The sequence below is a fragment of the Epinephelus lanceolatus genome, chromosome 10 (genome assembly GCF_041903045.1).
Source record: "Epinephelus lanceolatus isolate andai-2023 chromosome 10, ASM4190304v1, whole genome shotgun sequence".
NCBI lineage: Eukaryota > Metazoa > Chordata > Actinopteri > Perciformes > Serranidae > Epinephelus > Epinephelus lanceolatus.
The window spans coordinates 16,476,705-16,495,713 of record NC_135743.1 but is presented as its reverse complement, the minus strand read 5'-3'; the positions used below and the strand labels follow the sequence as shown (position 1 = coordinate 16,495,713).

At 42.1% G+C, this 19,009-nt stretch overlaps 1 protein-coding gene across 1 annotated transcript; it reads right to left on the bottom strand.

Annotated features, from left to right (window-relative positions):
- Positions 1-26: 26 nt before the first annotated feature.
- vars1 (valyl-tRNA synthetase 1) lies at positions 27-17,733 on the bottom strand. The gene is made up of 29 exons (XM_033640097.1): positions 17,620-17,733; positions 16,753-17,105; positions 16,517-16,660; positions 16,142-16,349; positions 15,941-16,056; positions 15,744-15,819; positions 15,430-15,530; positions 13,257-13,384; positions 12,931-13,095; positions 12,749-12,830; positions 12,547-12,666; positions 11,265-11,373; positions 10,989-11,168; positions 10,701-10,825; positions 10,455-10,558; positions 10,185-10,343; positions 8,826-8,916; positions 8,588-8,693; positions 8,359-8,429; positions 7,395-7,520; positions 7,187-7,291; positions 6,611-6,758; positions 6,269-6,396; positions 5,844-5,999; positions 3,435-3,659; positions 3,165-3,276; positions 2,377-2,552; positions 312-461; positions 27-225 (listed from the first exon to the last, which is right to left on the bottom strand). Exons 2-29 carry the CDS (start codon positions 17,101-17,103, stop codon positions 157-159), a joined length of 3,831 nt encoding a protein of 1,276 aa, XP_033495988.1. The 5' UTR covers positions 17,104-17,105; positions 17,620-17,733; the 3' UTR covers positions 27-156.
- Between the last annotated feature and the right edge of the window lie 1,276 nt (positions 17,734-19,009).

Genomic DNA, 19,009 nt, shown 5'->3' with positions numbered 1-19,009 from the left:
TCGGAACAATACGCTGCTGAAGACAATTGTCTGTCATAAGAGCTTTATTTAATTCCCTCCGTACAACAATCAACTTGGAAAATGAATATGAAAATTAATACACCGACAAGAAAAACGTGGAAATAAATCTTGATTTACATAATGCTAAGGGGATAGTCACATCATTTTCTTGAAGTTGTCCATGGCTTCTTTTACTTTTTCGAGCTCGGTTTGGCTCTGCCTTAGCTGTGGAGAAAAGGAAGTAATTATTTATCACAAATTCACATGTCTCACACCCAGAGAAACCCTGCGAGTCGATTTCTTTTTCTCACCTTCTCTGCATCCTGCTCCTGCACCTTCAGTGGCACTTTCTCTTTGTAGTCACTCTTTGCCATCTTCTCTGTCAGTTTCTCCATCTGTTTCTCCAAGTCACCTTTCTTTGCCATCAGCTTGGCCACTTCCTTCTCCACGTCAATAAGACCCTGGGGTAATTAAAGGTGAAGTGAAGAAAAGGGCGACAGTTGGAAATTATGGTCTTGTCAGTAAAGGAGGGACAGCGGAAACACGGGGCTCAAATTCAAGTTTAAACCCAGTTAAAAAAGTATTTCTAGCATATTTACCTGCCCTGATTACCAGCTAGACGAGGTGCATTCATGATCTTAGACAATTAGGTTGTCGTTAAAGGCTCTGTATGTGACATTCAGATTGTTAATATCGCATCAAACCACTACTTGCTGTGAACAGATATAGTGGACTGATGGCGTCCTGAACAGAGAATGTGATCAAAGCTTCTCTATTCTTTATTGTGGAAAGCCAGTCTGGCTGCGTGTGCATGTGAGTCCTGTATCCCACTGGCTACACTGGCAGCCTGCCACTGTGCAACATGCTCATTGGAGGTGTCACGAGAACTGATACTTTGGTACCAAGTCGTAACGGTGCTTGTTTTTCTCCAGTACCATAGGTAGCAGGGATGCAATTCTTCAGACCTGACGGGGCACCATATGTCTACAAATGTTCTATTCATTTATTCATTTTCCGTAACCGCTTATCTTGTTGGGGGTTGCAGGGAGGCTGGAGCCTATCCCAGCTGACACTAGGCGAGATGCGGGGTACACCTTGGACAGGTTGCCAGACTATCACAGGGCTGACACATAGAGACAGACAACCATTCACACCCACAGCCAAGTCAGAGTCACCAATTAACCTGCATGTCTTTGGATTGTGGGAGGAAGCTGGAGTACCCAGAGAAAACCCACACTGACACACGGAGAACATGCAAATGCCACACAGAAGGGTTCTAACCCCCCACTGCGATCTAAAACCAGGAACCCTCTTGCTCTTACCCCCTTTTTTTCTGATCATGAGAGATGAAAAATGTTCCACCTTTGATAAAACGCTGCACTTGTCACTGTCAGATTTCACCAAGCTGTCCAATCACAGTGGAGGAGGTGGGACAAGTAGCCTACTGCAAAGACCAACTGTCACATCTTGCATGTACAAGTGCTGAACAACAACAGAGGAGAAATAAGTGTATAACTGTAGGCTGTATATTAGTATATGTTTCCTCGATATATGTATTTCACTGATATTGGAGCAGAGGAGAAATAAGTGTATAACTGTAGGCTGTATATTAGTATATGTTTCCTCAATATATGTATTTCACTGCTATTGGTATCGACGACTACATTTCTGGTATTGTGACAGGCGAAGTGCTGTGGTTACTGCTGTTAAAGCTGTCCTGACCCATGGTGGTGGAAAGCATTTTGATAATGGGTGGGCTTGACGAAATCTGAGATAACTCAAGAGGAAGAGATTTTAAACTTATTTCTACTGAGAAGAAAACTGGAGCGTATGGAAAGGAGGTGGTTAGGGCATCCATTAAACCAACCAAGGAAGCTTAAGACTCAACATGTTTTAGTCTATCAAATGTTGGACACGGATACAAAGATACTTCTCTGCCAACAGTTTTGATGATCTGCTCAACAAGATCCGGCCCTGTGGTGCTCACGCCAGGAAACACAAAACTCCAGTAGATGTGTCAGAGAGGCTCGCTGAGACTACCCTATCACATTGTGTGACAAAACATGATGGTGTTGATGACATTACAAAATTCTCCTGGTGTGCGACATGAAAGCAAGGTGTCGAGCCACATTCACCTTTGTTGAAAATTAGTCATTTCTGTTGAGCAACACTTATCAAAAGTGTTAGGTACCCAATTATACATCGGGCTCAACTGACTTGCAATTGTAAGAAAAAGTAGCATTTGACAAACATCATCATGCATCAACACAATGTGTCTAAAGAAGCTAAAATAAAACCAGAACTAATATATTTACACATCAGGTCTGGGATAGAAGGATGGGAGAAACTAAAATTGAACAGATTACCGGCCCTCACCTTGAGCATAAGGTTGACAGTACATCTGTCAGACGCGATAGCCACAGCACAGCCTCCTGGGACAGGCTGGTTAGCTGTCACAGGGATGACGGCCTGAGAATAAGACAAGGTCTGAATCTGCAGACTGTACTTCTGCACCAAGGACACAGTCGCAGAGTCTAGGCACTGGAGGTAGCCTGGAGAGAAATGGGCAAATTGAAGTTTAGGCATCATAAAACTTGTTGACAAGATACATTCAGAATTCAATACAACCTGTGCTTGAGACAATTAGTGTTGACAGAAACAGATCGTTGTTTATGTACCGCCACATGTACTGGCTTAAGGGAAAGACACTTATTCAGGTCATTGATCAAAAGTAGCAACACCATGATGTCAAAATATGTATTGAAGTTTTATGTATTACAATGCATCACCTCAAAGTAACAAATATATTACATATAAAAGCAGTGAAGTATGAAGTAGCATTAAATGGAAATAATCATGAATACTACAAATACCTAAAAACTGAATTCAACTACCAGCTTAGCGACTTTTCACCACTTATCATATTCATTCATCGGGGCGAGGAGTGTGAGCCTCGTACAGTGTTTCAAAAATTCCCACAAGAGAGGTGGTGAGTAAATCATAGACCACAGTAACAGTGTACAAAAATAAAGTATGGGAATTACACCCAGGCTGACAAATGCTGGAATTTCCCTTTTATAATTGAGATAATTAACAGTTCGCCTTAAACCAAGATTTATTTTAGAGCAACTTTAATGATTTAGCTTGTGTGTGTCGTGTCTTACAGTCAGCTCTGGTCTTGGTCAGGTTGTAGTCGGCCCTCAGTGACCGGATCGTCTTGATCACAGTCATTACGAACTCCATGTCACGGTCGACTTCCTCGCTGTTCCAGCAGAACTACAACAAGTCACAGAAACACATATTTCTCACAAAGAGATGTCACAATGTCTGAAACTGCAACTTTGAAAATGAAATGTTCTTCAGTTCTGACCTGGATGGTCATTTGCACATCACAGAGTTTTTACCAACCCTCATTCACCCCTGCCTCATCTCACCTCCTCTGTCTCAGGGTAGGATGTGACGCAGATGCTGGGGGGATCGCTCTCAGGTCGTCGACGCGGTAACCTCTGGTAGAGTTCCTCAGTGACGAAGGGCATCACAGGAGACAGAAGGCGCAGGCCGACCTCTAAACAAGTATAAAGGGTCTGTCTGCACACCAGGGCCTGTCTCTGGTTGCTGCTGTCCTCCTCTGCCTTACTGAACACTGGTTTCACACTTTCCTGGAGGACAAGACGAGTGGGAGGGAAGAGACGAGGAAAAAGTTGTTGAATTTGTTGTGGTACACAGTTTTTCGCAAAACATAAACTTTTTACCTGCCCTCGCTAGGGCTGCAAAATTCTTGGAATATTTGAGGTGGAAACTTCCCATGGGTATTAACAGGAATTTATGGGAATCAAAACAACGGGAATAAAATGGACAAGTAGACATTATCTTTTTACCATATAAGCACTTATTTTAGAGATACACCTTTTTTTTTTGGCTAATTTCGATTTCAGATTGTTTGGATGCCTGACCCATTCTTCTTTTTTTCTTCTTCTTAAGAACTAGAATTGACAGCATTGACAAAAACTTTCGTAACTTTTCTTTCCATTGACTATTGAATAACATTTTCTCCCACACTGCGCCAGGCTACAGGACCTTCTCTCACTCTTGATCAAGCACATCTCAAAATAAAAAAGTGCTCCAGTTTGCCAGACAGTTTTTTGTACAAATAAAATCCAACTGAAAATGAATTGCAGCATATCCCACTTTGTCTCACATTTTACTTTCCCAAAAGAGCCTCAGGTGAAGCAGATCTGTACATGCTCAAAACAAATTATTCACATATCAGAGAAGAAGAATCAGAGAAAATAGTAGGAAATGTATGGAGAGTCAACTATTTATTGTACCTAAAAGTATGCATCCATTTATTCAAACCTAATTATGAAAGAGTATCTATTCACAAGAATTTGAAATTGTGCATAATGCATATTTTAACTTCCACTCCTATAGCAAACAGCATCCTCCTGCCTGCTCCACACTGTGTGCATGGTGCAAGAGGAGAGAGTCGCTATGACGATAGCTGTCTGTACCACTGTGCACATGATGTGAACCATCTTGTGCACATGCATGTATATTTGATAAAGACAGAATCTGCTGTATCTGAGACTGACTGGCTGGTCACTGGTCATGAGTGATCAAGCTGAAAATCGGTCGATTCTGGTCACCACTGACCGATCACTGCATCTCTAACTAAAGGGGAGCATGACCTAAATTAAGAATTCCAATGTTATTTCCATGTTCTAGGAAAGTTCAATCAATATTAGTGAACATGAGCTACTCTCTCTCACAGCCAGAAAACACAGAAGTGCGTCTCAAACTTGTGACATCATCTAGTATAAAGGTTGCAGCTGCTCCATAAAAAATGAATGGAAGCCTGATTTTGTGGACCCACAGAATGTTTGCTTTTTTTATATCAATATGAGATTTACTCAGTCGTAGTGTTCTCAGTTCTGAAGTAGATGACGTACCCATATACTCAGAACATTACCCTGGGTGCTCTCAGTATCACCTAGAGCATCTTTCCCAGTTCATTATCAATGTTGCAGTTCCTAACTTTCTACTTTATGAAATCACAAACTTAGGTTTTAGCACTCTAGTTGTTGAATTTGGGAGTTGTTCGTGTTTACTAATATCTTTGGACTGTCTTAGACCACGGGAATTATATGTATGAACTTTGAAAATGGGCGTAATTCTCCTTTAATGTATCACATATATACAACGGAAAATGAGCCATGTGATGAGTTAGCTACGTTAGCTCACAAATTAACTAATGGGCAAAGCCAACAGTGAGCTGTGTGCAACTTAGGGTCTAAAGTGAAAAACTAATTTATAAAGTAAATGTTTTACAATAAAGGATGTAGATTAATAAATTTCCTCAATTAGCATGCTAAATCAAGCTGCGTCCCACATGGTATTAGCTCGCTAACAAAAACTAGCAGAGGGTGTTAAAAAGTAATAAATTGTGTACTTTTCTTTAGGCTGCAATCTGCTGGTTCCCTGAAATATCATAAAAACATAAAATATATTCACTCCATTAACATAATTAAAACTTTACTGAGAGCATGTAGTCTTTTGGCTCAGATAGTGCAGTAATGTTGGCAGCAGTGTGGGCTGCACATGTGTAGGGAGGATGCACTGTGCATGCAGAGGGTTGTGATTTTACTTCATTGCTCTTTAATGGCATGCTGGCAAATGATCTGTACATGTGATGGAGGAGTGCACTGCTGAATGCACATGAATGGTTACAACCCAATCAAACTGACATATTTTTTTGAAGAAGTGTTCCAGACCTCCAAGACCTTGTATTTTTATGTGCATTTATAAATGGACCTGGGACGCCTAGTGGCCTCAAACTTTCTTACCAGGTACACGTCACAGAGCTCGTACAGCCAGAAGTTGTAGACGGCTGTCGTGATGGTTGGGAAGTCGTAGGTCTTGAAGCCATTATCACAAAGAGCAACAGCAGCACTCAGCCTAGACAGAATCCACCTGTCTGATACGCTCTCCTCTCCACACAGCTGAGGGGATTGAATGAAGTGCAAACAGAGGAAGAGATTCAGTTAACTCCTGTACTGGGTATCTCCCAAATGTCAGTGTTTTTGAATACAAAGCAGGGCAGCACAAGGGCAAACTTAACCCCCAGTTAAATAATTGTAACAAAAAAACTGTTTTACTAGACATTTACTTAGTCAAAATATGGTGTGTGTGTCATTGGATGAATATAAATAAGTTTGGATCAGTGCTTGTTTGTGTTCTCTGAGTCCTTCATCTTTTCTCCTGGTCTCACCTGGGCTTTCTCTGATGGCACAAAGTTGTCTCCCAGTGTCTTCATGGCAAACTTCACAGCGTTCCACAGTTTGTTGCAGAAGTGACGGTAACCCAAGATGCGGTTGACATCCAGGTTGATGTCCCTACCTAAGAGACACACACAGGAATAAAGGTTCATTTCAGTGCATAATAAAATAGATTGATTTTGCAGAAATTGACCTTGCGCTGACTGATTGTAATGCTGCTTTCCTAACGTTTTGATATATTTTATGTAGTCAAGGTTGAGATCCAGGCTGCTGGCCAATGGAGGCACAACAAGGGAGAAAGTAAGAAAAACAAAAAATAAGACAAATGAGTTCACCTTGGCTAGTGTAGGCACACAGGGCGAACCGGAGAGCATCTGTGCCACACTCTGGGATGCCATTTGGGTAGTCTGACTTCTGGCCCTGCTTTGCTTTCTCCACCTCCAGTGGATCCAAGTTGCTGTCTGTCAACAGGGCATGAAGACCCTAGAGGGGAGGGGGATGGATAATAAGGAGCGATGTCACCACTGAAATGCAAAATGTGCTCAATTTTCTCTTTTCATCCTGAGAACCTTTCAATTGCTTTATGTTTTAACAGGCAGGAAAGGACCTTTTAAAGGGTATTATTATTAAGGGTAAAGTGCAGTTTACTACAAGTCCTTCAGTGCCCTCTAGAGGACAAGTCTGCTTCATCTCACTGAACAGTTTCCACCCAGCTGGTGAAGAGATTGATGGCCTCAATAAAAGCTTGTTGGAAGCAGAAAAGGGTGCTTAATAAAGCTTACATAAGAATATAGGCCCCAGGGGAGCAATGAGCGCGTGGTGACCATGTAAAAGACGACCCAAATGGGAGCGAGGAAAGACAATATGTATGCGCGAATCTGAACATGCATCAAAGCGTGATTAGGCTTTACCTCTAGGGAGATCCCTGTAATGACGTCCAGAGGGTCAATGACGTTGCCCAGAGATTTGCTCATCTTCCTTCCGTGGGCGTCCCTCACAACTGCGTGCAGATAAACCTGTAGGAAAGCATTATCATTACTTAGTCCTGTCTTTCTAATAACACTAACATCACATCCTGTTGTGTAATGTTCCAGTGTTGGCAGTTTTGATTTGTCTCACCTCTTTGAAGGGCAGCTTGCCGGTCAGTTTGAGACCCATCATCACCATACGAGCAACCCAGAAGAACAGGATGTCATGACCTGTCTCCAGCAGGGTGCCAGGGTAGAACACATTCAGGTCTTGCGTCTAAAGGAAGACCACAATTAGCAACTGTTATGATGGAAAAACATTAGCACACTGAGGCAACAAATGTTTTAAAAGTCATGTCTTATACAGATCACTGTAAAACAGATGTGAACCAGATTAATATATTAGTGTTCAAAGCATATTCAGTTTATAGACTTTTCTGTATCATATATTTTGCAGTTTTAGAGCAGTGTTTTACTAGGGCTAGGTACCATCCCCACTGCCCACTAGATAAGCATACTTTCTGTTGCTGTGTCTCCAGAGCCACTTTAATCAGCGATTGGACCGTTAAAGGTCTGCTCAGTTAACAGGTGCTAATGCAGCAGAGGCCAACATCCAACACCGAACTGTTAAACAGTCCCAACAAACTCACATTGACACCATAACTGCTGGACTCTGTTATTAAACCCATTAACAAGCATTAGGTAATGTTCACCACAGGATGCTAACAGTTAGCCCTGTCACTGTGTGCATGTGCAGGTGGACTCTCTGTCCCTGGCACGGAGCTCACACTCCCGCAGTAGCAACAACAACCCATACAGTCTGTGCTGCGGTGAAGTCAAGAGCTACGTATTTGACAGCGTTGGCAGTTCAGCTTGTCGAGATGCCGCCAAAACGTTCAAAAATATGGCTATGCTACATGCCACTCCATTCACACTATGGGTATCTAAATGAAGCACTCTGTCGGTATCGGTGTCAATTTAAGGGTACTGGTATTGACTGATTGTTTTAAACGATACCGATCTCTAGTTTCTACTGCAGAAGATATCCTCTCTACCTACTGCACAAAAAGCGCCATGTGTGTCTGTAGAAAAGGTGGTTGACCTCAGTCTTTTACCTCATTAGGCCACCCGAAAATGGAGAAGGGGAAAATGCCAGATGAGAACCAAGTGTCCAGAACATCCTCATCTGAAACACAGGAACAAAACTTATCTCGTCTCTATGAATATGGAGCAGACTTAATTACATTAGGTGAATCTGTGTAGCAGCAAAACATGGACTGATTAGATAACCTTTACAATAATTGTGGTAACGAGGCCGCTAAATTAAGAAGCCTTCAATCTTACCCTGTCTCAAGGTAATTTTGTCAGCAGACACATTAAAGCGCTTTGCTGCCCTCTCTCTGGCCTCTTCTTCTGACCTCCCACTCACCCAGTAATGACCGTCCATGTCCTGCAGGGAATAAAAAACAGGGTGGATAAATAAAAGAAGCAGGCAAAGAAATGTGGAATAACAACACAAATAGCTTTTATCTGTCATCTGAAAGCCTCCAGACCTTGACAACAGTGACAGACATCATCCTACCTCTCCTGGTTTCACGGAGGGATCGTTGACAGTGACGAAGTAAGCAGGAATACGGTGACCCCACCACAGCTGCCGAGAGATGCACCAGTCCCTGACAGGAAGATGGATGGATTAAATCTGAAACATGACTTACAACACGCTTGATTGTGCAAAACAATCTATCTCTAGAGCTGAAAAAAATTATTTGATTAATTAATTCATTATCTGACCAACAATTAACTGAATTGCAACTATTTTGACAATTTACTATTTATTATTATCATTTTTCTAGTAAAACTGTCATTTTCTGGTTATAGCTTCTCAATTGTGATTTGCTGTTTTTCTCTGTCTTGTATGGTAGTGAATGAATATTTTAGAGTTTTTGATTGATGGTCCAACAAAACAAGCAGTCTGAAGAAACTAGACTAGAATATTTGACAGATCATCAAGAAAGTATTATCTGATACTGAAAATAATCATTTGTTGCAGCCCTACTATTGTAAGATTAGTTACAACAGGGTTCCTTTAGCATAGGGCTTACGACTTTATTAGATGCCACACGGACTGAAATTTAAAACCAATTTTACCATAACCAAAATGGAAGCGAGAGAAAAAGACAGACCAAAAGTTTATTGTAACATAAAGCATGACTTTTTTGGGAAATACCTGACATTTGTTGGCAGGTTGTCTTGGCAATTTTGTGTTTCTCACTCTGCAAGTTCTCACACTGTGCCAAGTTTAGAAAAACTTTTTGCATAAAATACACTGAGCCTCGTATGCATTGCCTTATACAAGTTTCAGCAATGCTGCAAAATCTTGTTAAATGGCAAATTTTCATTAAATTTGGACTTCTCCATGGTAGTAGAGCTAGCAGACAGTGGGTCCTCTGCTCTGAGCATACTAGCCAGAAACAAAATGAGTGTTGTTTCTGCTATTCCTTATCTGTATGACTTTAATGTGAGAGGCATTCGGTTAATTAATTTTTAAAAATAGATGACACCAATTATTTTGAGACTTTACAATGCAACATCAGAGACAAAAAGATTGCTAAAATTCAGCTTCCCATGCCTGAGCATTTTTAAGAAATAAAATACTTATTTAAGACATTTTAATGCCAGTTAAGGCCTTACTTTTAGATGGATGAATTTAATCTCTTTTAAGACTTTTTAAGGACTTTTTAAGCATTAAATTTTAAATACTTAATGGCCAGGATTTCAGTGTAAAGGCCAAAAGTGCAGATACTGTATTGTTCAAAATCAAAGTAGTCACTGTGATGACACTCTGTCATATATGAAATTGGCCATAAAAGGGCTGTAACTGCTCAGATCTATTTTTAAGTATAAACTAGGAGACATATATTTAAAATAAAGGGATAATTACCTGATATTGTCCATCCAGTTGAACCACGTCTTGAGGTGGTGATCGGGGATAATTTTGAGCCGTCCCTCTCTGACAGCATCTGCGGCCTGCTTGCCCATATCTGTGCAGTTCACATACCACTGCGGCTTCATCAGCGGCTCCACAATGTCCTTGGAACGACTGATAGGGCAGATTTACAATGGGGCTTAAAGGATGATCCTGAATGGGATGAAAAGATCTAAAACAAGAATAACCTGTGTTCTACTTATGCACACATGAACCTCACTTTACCTGCAGACTGGGACGACCATAGGGTTGTCTTTGATCTCTTTAAACTGGCCTCTGTCCTTGAGAGCCTGCAGCACTGTCTTCCTGGCCTCAAAACGCTTCATGCCCTGGGGGAGAGACAGAATAGTTAAAATGAAAAGTTAAGACATAAAACTGCCAAACCCAGCAAAGTATGAAGGAGCCCGACTTTTAGTGTCACAGTGGAAATGCACACACTGCAGGGGGAAGGACGATAATGAGACACTATACCAGGAAGGGAGGGGGCACGTTAATGAGCAGGCCGTTCTCGTCCATGATGTTGATGAAGGCCAGATTGTGTCTCACTCCAACCTCGTAGTCATTATGGTCATGGGCTGGGGTGATTTTGACAGCACCTGAACAGAAAATGGTGAGGAGGGACAGGAGAGGCAGAGAGGAGAAAAAAAGAGTACAGCCATAATAAGGAAAGTGGCCAGGCTTAATGACTTGTTATGATTACATATTCTCAGCACACTGCAGACCCACAGGCAGATTGTCTCTCTCTGTAACTATGCATACCTGTTCCAAAGCTCATGTCCACAAAGTCATCGAAGACAACCGGCATCTTGCGGTCACAGAAGGGGTGCAGCACCGTTTTCCCCTTCAGATGCTGATATCTGGGGTCAGCAGGGTGGACAGCTACAGCAGTGTCTCCCAGCATGGTCTCAATACGAGTTGTTGCCACAATCACTTCCTCGTCTACGCAACAGAAAAAAAATGTGAATACGATGGTACAGAAGTGGCACAAGCAGCCTTTGTTAAACAAAATATCTTGATATCTATCAGCTGAGGTACCTGTTCCCTCCACCTTGTAGGCAAAAGACACCAACACTCCAAACTCCACTTTGTCTTTGTAACCAGGCACAGGCAACAGAGTCCTGCCAGTCAGCTCCTTCTTATCCACCTGCAAACCAACCAGAAGATTTAATCAAGACGGCACAGCGTGGCCAGCAGTAGCAAAACAGTTTGGATGTGTCGTCATCACAGCCTAATTACAGGGTTAAAAAGTAGGGCTGGGTACTGTTTGAAAACATTTGATATCTGCTGCTGAATACTAATACTACACTTTTTCGTTACTTTCATTTTTTTCTCTCTACAACAAACAATTATTTCTGGGCATTTTGCCTTCAATTTGTAATACACAATAGAGAGCCAGACAGGAAATAGAGAGAGAGAGAGAGAGGGAAGGATGACATGCAACAAATGTTCCCAGCTGGACCCAAACCAAATATGCTGCAGCTCACGTAGCGCGCATCTTGGCTCTTAAGCTACCGTGATGCCCCAACATCTAATTTCTTAAGTGACAAACTTCTCCAATGCATCAAGAGTCTAATTTTGTCTTGTCACACACAAAACAAACAGAACACAGGCTCTCACAGATAAATAGTCCTTTTATTTATTGTGGGCAAAAACAGCAGATGGGTGATGAAGCCACCATCGGCATCTGTTTGTTTTAGTCCTTGCCACAACCGTGCACCCGCAACAGTGTTCAAGATTTGGAGCTGTGTGCGCTGCTATTTCAAACAGCCACACAAAACAAGTGCCTAGATCAAAAACAGTATACAATCAACAGAAAGTCTGTTTAAATCTGGAAATATTTGATCAAAGAATCTAAACAAAGACAACACTCAGAGCTTCACAATTTACAATAGTTGTTGTAGGTACTCTTAAAGTTGTGGTGTTTAATACCCAGCCCTAGTAATGAGAGGGGAATGTTTCTAAATTTATAGATATACTTTCAGTTAAGTTTTTTTTATTTTAGTTTTATCTCAACCAATGCAGAGTTTAAAACCCTAAAATTAAAAAGAAAGGGACAGATCCAGTGGACCGACCCCACTTTATAACTTTACTGGAAATGGTCCAGATTTTTTATGACTCTAATAAGATGCATTCTTTATCATTTCAAGAAGCTCTATACAATATTCAGAACACTGATATAGCAACAAAGCCCTATTTGCTGTGTAAACATATAGTGGTGTAATGGTGCTCCGAGCAAACAATAAAATTACACTCTATGTTGACAGCCATATGCAGAAAAAAATAGATATGCTATGAATATCATGACCTAAATACTTGCCTCTATGTCAGAGATGGCAGAGTTTAGTGAGCAGGACCAGTTGACCAGCCTCTTGCTCCTGTAGATCACTCCCTCATCATGCATGCGGATAAAGGACTCTTGGACTGCATAGGAAAGTTTCTGAATAGAGAAAGGGGTATAGACATGAGAATGAGAAATTCAAATTCTATTCAAATTAGTTGAGGGATTTCCGACAACTCACATCGTCCATAGTGAAGCAGGCTCGGTCCCAGTCCAGAGAGGAGCCCAGCCTCCTCAGCTGGTGGTAGATACGGTCTCCCTTCCTAAAAAGACAAAGGGGCTAATTATTACTGCTTTTATTCCAGTACTTATCCCAGTTCAAATCTCTCACATCTCCTCTTTTCTGCCTCTTCCTTCACTCACTCGTTTTTCCATTTCCAGACCTCCTCAATAAACTTTTCCCTGCCCAGATCGTGGCGGCTCATGCCCCTCTCTCTCTTCAGCTTTTTTTCCACCACCACCTGGGTGGCGATACCAGCATGATCACAGCCCGGGTTCCACAAGGTGGTTTCACCTCGCATCCTGTGCCTGGACAAAAACAGGAAAGTGCACCAATTCAGTCACATAGCTTCCAGATCACAATAGAGTGAACTTTAAATGAAAAGACAAAAATTCACAAGATGCAACAAAAGTCTCACTGAAAAAATGACATTGAATTTCAGGCTATTGAACAATCCAATTGTATTTACCATCTGGTCAGAGTATCCTGAATGGCGTTAGTGAGGGCATGGCCCAGGTGAAGTGATCCAGTCACATTAGGTGGAGGGATGCACATCATGAAGATGCCACGAGGGTTCGGGTCACTAATACTCTTCCTCTGCAGAATGTAATGAGGGAGGAAGACATGTTAATGTAGACAGAAACCTAACTATAAAAAAAGGAATCTCTATCTGCCTTCAAGTGTGTGTGTGTGTGTGTGTGTGTGTGTGTGTGTGTGTGTCCTTCGCATATCTCGAGAACCGTTCATCCAGTCTACTTCCCACTTGGCAGATCTGGGGACCCAAGGACGTGCAATATCAAATATGGTACAATTTGGATGGGACACATTCAGTAACAATAAATACCCAATCTCTTCTTCATTTCCCTGGAGTCACTGAGCACAAGTGGATAGCCTATAGTAACAGCGCCACTCTGCCACACTAAATTATAACAAGTATAACATGACCACCAGGAAAACCTCAGCTACCCTCCGCTAAGTGTATTTCACCTGTATTTCTGACCACAAATAGCCACAACTTGTGTGTATTTTTCGGGGGCAAACGCCGTGTTGATTTACTTTACACCCTTTCTCCAACTGGGAATGTTTGTTCAGTCAGGAGCACTTTAGTCAAAGAAAACTTTATTTCCATTTGCAGTATTATATTTGGCAGTATGGCTCTATTCTGGGGCCTCTCTGCCTTTCCTAAGCCTATGCAGAATGCCTCCTCAACGCGCCTACGTGGGAAGCCTCAGGCAGAGAGAGAGAGCACACCTCTCAGCCCTCGCACACGCTTACGTAGAAAGCCTGAGGCAGTGAGATCACACCTCTACGCCCCTGCACGCGCCTACATGGAAAGCCTAAGGCAGGGAGAGCAGCAGCAAAGAACCCCCGGGAACAGAACAGAGCAGCATCAATGACAAACAGAAATTACATTGATAAGGTGGTGGAGGTAGGTTGCAAAGCGGCTTGCAGAGGAGGCAGTACAGTAGGCAGGCCAGAGCAGTTTGAATAGGGCGCCCTGAATGAGATTCTTTAATTGGTTGCATATAAGGAATCATGTGATCTATCAGCTGACTCCCTTCCATCAATCAGCTGCTCCATCTGTTGACTGGGCTGTTTGAGATCAGCTGATGTAGCTGGGATGTGAGCTGAGCTTGACTCTCGGTCCATCCCAAGTCTCTTATTTTTATAGTGCTACTGCTAGCTCCTCGCTTGAACCGGAAGTCGTTCGAGGTCGGCCATCTTCTAGGCCGTCCCAAGTCTCTTATTTGTGCACGGAGGAGCTAGCAGCAAGCTTTAAGCAGCTACAAGCTAGGATGGTCAAGAGCTTCCTATCTGGAAAAGTTTTTCAGCTGAACGCCATGATGTATAAATACCCACCCTCTACATCTGGCGCATTTGAACAAGATGGCGGAGAAGCAATACAAGAGTAAGTACCCGTTACATGCACTCTTTGCAATGAAGCGCTGACTATGTTGAATGATGGTGAGTTAATTGAATGATAGTGCTCATCACAGTGACAGTGGAATAGCAGGGCTACAGACCGTTCTGTAATTGCACAAACGTCGACAAATGACTCAATAACAATGGTAATACATGCAAAAGTGTGTGACCAGAGTCATGACGGCGGGGGGTGCGGGCTACTGTTTTGGTCAGCGAATATAATGAGACTTGGGATGTACCCATAGTAGCGCCAGACGCTGGCTGCTTTACGGAGCAGATCCAGTGGTGCCGCCGTCATCAGGAATGGACATCGCTTCTTGTGACGCTTCAGTGGAAAGGACGTCTCATGTCTCTTAAACCGACAATGCTCGCTCATCGCTCCTAGCGCTAGCTCCTCCCATTTTTTCCTAGGTGGGAGGGGCTAAACAGCTAGCAAAGTCGGCTAGGTAAGATAACTAGCAGTAATTTAAGAGACTTGGAACGGACCCATTGTGTCCTGCCTGAACTACGATATACTCAATTTTGGCAGTGGTGGAAGAAGAACTCAAAACTTTAGTTTGTATGAGTTGTTCTCAAGAAAGCTGCAAGCAGCATTACAACGGCCAAAGCAATCTGCCATGTTCCAGACAAGCATGTTTTGAATGGGCAGTGCACTAGTGATGAATAAAAAATATATTTCCTGTCGTGTGAATATAGTGCCAGGGAAAGGACTTCCTTACCCCATACTCCGGCTTGAAGAATCCCTGCTTCTCCCACCATGGATACCAGGCAGCCTCCACATACTGAGGACTGTAGGAGTCAGGAAGTGGACTAATGACATCTGACACCAGGAGAGAAAGAGAGAAAGAGATAACATATTGACATATAGACGTGAAGCTAATCATGATAAATATGATAAAACTATTCATATTATGGTGGGAATGCACTGACATCACTTTATCACATAATACAATCCCCATCACCTGCTAGTGATGACACAAGCATACCTTCTGTTACACGACAGAAAACACTTCCACCCACGTTGATCACTCACCTTTTTTCTCCCCAGGGGTAGTGGGGACAGTGTATGCGATCACTCCCAACTCCTTCTTCTCCGGTTTGGCCTTTTTCTAAAAGATAAGAGTGATGTTTAACCTATGCAAAAGCCTATATTGTTGACTAGTTTTATGTCTTTCAAAGCTGCATCAAAGTCTTACAAAAAGTTCTGTTTCTAGAAGTTAGTATTCATACCTCTGTCTGTGGCTGACTCTTCTTCTTCGCCTCCATCTCCTTCTTCTGCTGGAACTTTTCAAGCTTTTCTCTCTTCTTTGCTTCCTTCTTCAGCTGAGCTTCTGTCTTTGGTGGGCCTAAAGGAGGAAACATAATGAAAATCAGACTACTGTATACACACAAAAATAAATATTCATAAACTGTGGCACAGAACTTCCTCACCATTAGCTGTGGCATCGGCAGAATCAACAGCAGGACCACCATTAGCAGCTTTATCATTTGCAGCAGCATTTGTCTTCGGTGTAACTGGCACCATCTTCTCACAAAGAGGGATCTGCCCTAACACCTTCAGGAACTGTGGCTGGTTTGTGCAGGTCATGAACCATCTCGTAACATTGGTCAGGACCTTCCTGTCTGATGGCTCCAACACCTAAAAACAAAAAATAGAATCAGATTATACTTGACTGATAGATAGATAGATAGATAGATAAATAGATAGATACATTATTGCACAGTCAAAGGCAGCTAGCATGGCTAAGATTTCTCCGTACTTAACGGTTAAGAGCTAAGAGACATTGTGTTGCATCACATACGTACATATTTGAAAGGCAGAAGAACAGCTGCAGCCACAGCCATATCAGCCAGGGTGATGCTCTCCCCCACCAAGAAGGTTCTTGGTTCCAGTGTCTTATCAAGAACCTTTAGAACACGCATCAACTCCGCACGGGAACTTTGCTGGAGCTGCGAACACACAACAAGTCATTTGAGAATAAAACCTCAAAAGAATAAATCACACACACGTCCATGTGATAGCACTGGGATACTCTTCTCACCTTCTTATCCACTCCCATCATCCCCATCAGTGGGAAGACCACAGCACAGGACACCGGGGTGAGTTCATTGTCTGCAAAGCTGAGCCACTGCCACACCTGGCTCTGCTGCTTTGTATCTACACCTGCCTTCTTCCCCTGATTAGCCAGGTACCAGGACACAGCACTGGCCCCACTCAGGACGTCATTTTCCCCAGCGCCCAGCACCAGGGTTGGTCTGGAGCGGGCATTCAGGGATGCAAGAGGGTCCTCTGTGAGGGTCCGCGGGCGGGAGGACGTACAAAACTCTGCAGCTATGAGAGCCAGAAGGCTCCTGAAGTCATCAGGGTGAGGAGACACGTACAGAGTGGCCATCTCTTTTCAAGACACAAAAATTATATACAGTGTGAACTGGTTTTTAATTGTGTACATTTTCTTTTTCAGTAATCTGCCAAAACAAGTGTGCATGCTATACTGCGTGCGTCTGTTTGCCTGTCACACCAGTTAAACAGGGGTACATCTACAATTATGTTCAATTAGACTTTCGAGATTTGTGAACAAACCGGTTTAAACGTATCAAAGCAAACATCATTTGTGTCTCATACTTGCATACATTAAAAGAGTCAGACGATGGCTGTGGTAGCTGGTTAGCTTTCTGTTTCTCTTTCTGCAAAGCTCCTCTCTACCACCTGTCACAGGCTGACGAAAAGTAACACCAAGCAGGCTAGTTAGCTTTAGCTAATCACACAAACTCCTATTCGAGTTTTTTAAGTGCGCGCGGAGCTTTGCGCGTGTTTACGTGCGAAGCGGTTATTTTGAACTCGTTTTAAAGTTAGTGCTGAATACACCCGTAGTTTGATAATGACAATTAGTGCCAGAAGTTACAGATACCTTTGAATGGAACAGAGAGAGACGTCAGCTTAACTCAGCGCACACAACACCGCCACATGAGACTTTCCTGTCGACTGATGCAACGAGAGTCAGCAACGAGTTCCGGGTTTGATACGCTACTTCCGCTACAAACCGGAAGTTTATAAAATGTTTTACAACAGCAGCAATAACAACAACAACAACCAGTCGTGAAAATAAGCATTAAATAACTTAAACATAAATAAAATACACTATGTATTTACACATTGTCATATAGAAAGTTACAGTTAAATAAGAGCGGTTAAATATCATCATCGAAATATTTTCAAAGTAAAAGAACTCACTATGCAGAGTGCCTCTTTTCAGAGTTTCACGTTACAATATAATTATATTCTTTGACTATTATAGCTATTGTATTTTTATATAATCAGCATTTAAGTGGCTTGTTGAAAGAGAGCCCAATTTAAGTATGCTACTTTATATAGTGTTCGTTAGTCTCGTCTGTAGTGATGTAACATACCATCAAAACCAATTATATGTTGTGCGTGTAAAATCTCAATCTGTGAGGTGATTTAGTAAAGTAAAAAGTACGATATTTCACCCTGAAAAGTAAAAGTATTGAAAGTAGTCGGAAAAGAGGTCAGTGCAGTATCTAAGTACGTATACTTCGCAATTTTCTACCAGTGATAGAAAAAATGCAAATGTGAGAATTACCCTGCATTCACACTGTTTTACTATAGTAAACAACCCAAGTAAGAGCATTAAAAGTAAAAGTACTAACTATGCAGAATGGAGTCTTTGAGAGTGACATTCTATAAGCTATATTATCTTTATTACATTAGTGGATTATTTGTATTGATGTCTTAAAATGCAATACTGTGGTGGTTGAGATGGAGCTGATTTTAATTGATTTTTATATAACTGCTTAGCAGCGTTGTGGAGTGGTTAACTACATGTAGTTCATTTACAAGTTTTACACTATTTGCAGTATAGGTGACAGTTTAACTACATTCAGATCAGAGTAGCTGTTCACTGGTTAACTACTTTGGGTCATGTAGTTTATGTTGTCGATTATAAAGACTAAGGAGCTGTGCTGTGGGGGCAGAGACAGAGCAGCAATCTCACCTCAGCTTTTTAAACCTCTGCACATTCAGGGAGAGCAGGTGGAACAGGTGGAGTGCTTCAAATATCTGGGGACACAGACGGACACCTGCCTGTCCTTTCAAACACACTCAGACACAATTTACAATAAAGCACTTCAGCACCTCCATCTTCTCAGGAAACTGAGAAACTTCAATGTCAGTAAAAAGATCTTAATGATGGTCTACCGGTCACTCATAGAATCCATTCTCACCTTCAATATCACCTCCTGGTACAACTTTCTCACCAACAAACAGAAAACAAAACTCTC